The sequence below is a fragment of the Habropoda laboriosa genome, unplaced genomic scaffold (assembly GCF_001263275.1).
Source record: "Habropoda laboriosa isolate 0110345459 unplaced genomic scaffold, ASM126327v1 scaffold65, whole genome shotgun sequence".
NCBI lineage: Eukaryota > Metazoa > Arthropoda > Insecta > Hymenoptera > Apidae > Habropoda > Habropoda laboriosa.
In genome coordinates, this window is record NW_017100254.1 from 4,535,325 (window position 1) to 4,536,247 (window position 923).

Here is a 923-nt window from a genome sequence, read left to right on the forward strand (position 1 = left end):
TTAATTGAATAGAAAAATTACACGTTGTTACATACAAGATCCTAAATTATTTTCTGTAACTTTAAAAGAATTTTTATTTTTTTGTTGTTAATTACAAAATTTTAGAACTTAAGTTACAAAATTTTACCTGTTGGTACCCCTAAATCTTTGGAACCTCTACCAAAACCTTTAACCACTAATCCAGATAAAAAATATGGTAAGTTTTTGGTACACATAATGTATCTTACTATCACGTTAGACTCGTATATAACTAGTATCTACTGTAAGTTTAATGCTTCATAATATATAGTCTTAAAAGAAGATAAAGAATTCGTTATGTGACGTGGCATGTTTGTACTGTTATTTGCATTATTTCATTTTATTTAGATACATATTGATGATATAAATCAATTACTTTTAAAAGAAATATGTAGTCTATAATATGTGTTGCATTTTTTAACTGTATAAGATAAAATGTATGTAAAAGTGTTTATTATACTTATCGAAAATTTGTACCCAGTTTAGGGTCCTTGTCTTGTTGATAATTATACACTCACCATATGCTGCGGCTTATCCATGCATAATTTAAATTCAATTAGTAACAAAAATTTCAAAATTCATGTAACAAAAATCAGACTAGGATTCAATTATTCGAAACATTGTATCTCTAAAGTTGACCGATTGTCGTCGATGTTTTCCACTCCGAGTAGGAAACAGTCGATCAATTAATAATTAGTTTACAATCGCGTGGTGACATGATCTTAGTCGCCAGGATACACCTCCTATCTTATTCTTTACCAGCTCTAAGAAAATGTATAAAGCAACATTTTTTTATTTAGTTTATTTTTTTTTATTTTAACCTAAATTGTATTTAAGTACTTTATTTGTACTAAGATAATTAAATTACAATAGAATATCATTTATTTTTTTGTGTAGTTTTCCCT

General features: G+C 26.7%; 1 protein-coding gene across 1 annotated transcript in view; it reads right to left on the reverse strand.

Moving 5' to 3' along the window:
• Positions 1 to 221, reverse strand: part of LOC108572273 (riboflavin kinase) — a 957-nt gene extending 736 nt beyond the window's left edge. The window contains exon 1 of the mRNA XM_017934473.1: positions 128 to 221. Coding sequence (XP_017789962.1) covers positions 128 to 215 — 88 coding nt within the window. The 5' untranslated portion in view covers positions 216 to 221. The remainder of the gene's footprint in view (positions 1 to 127) is intronic.
• Positions 222 to 923: the final 702 nt, after the last annotated feature.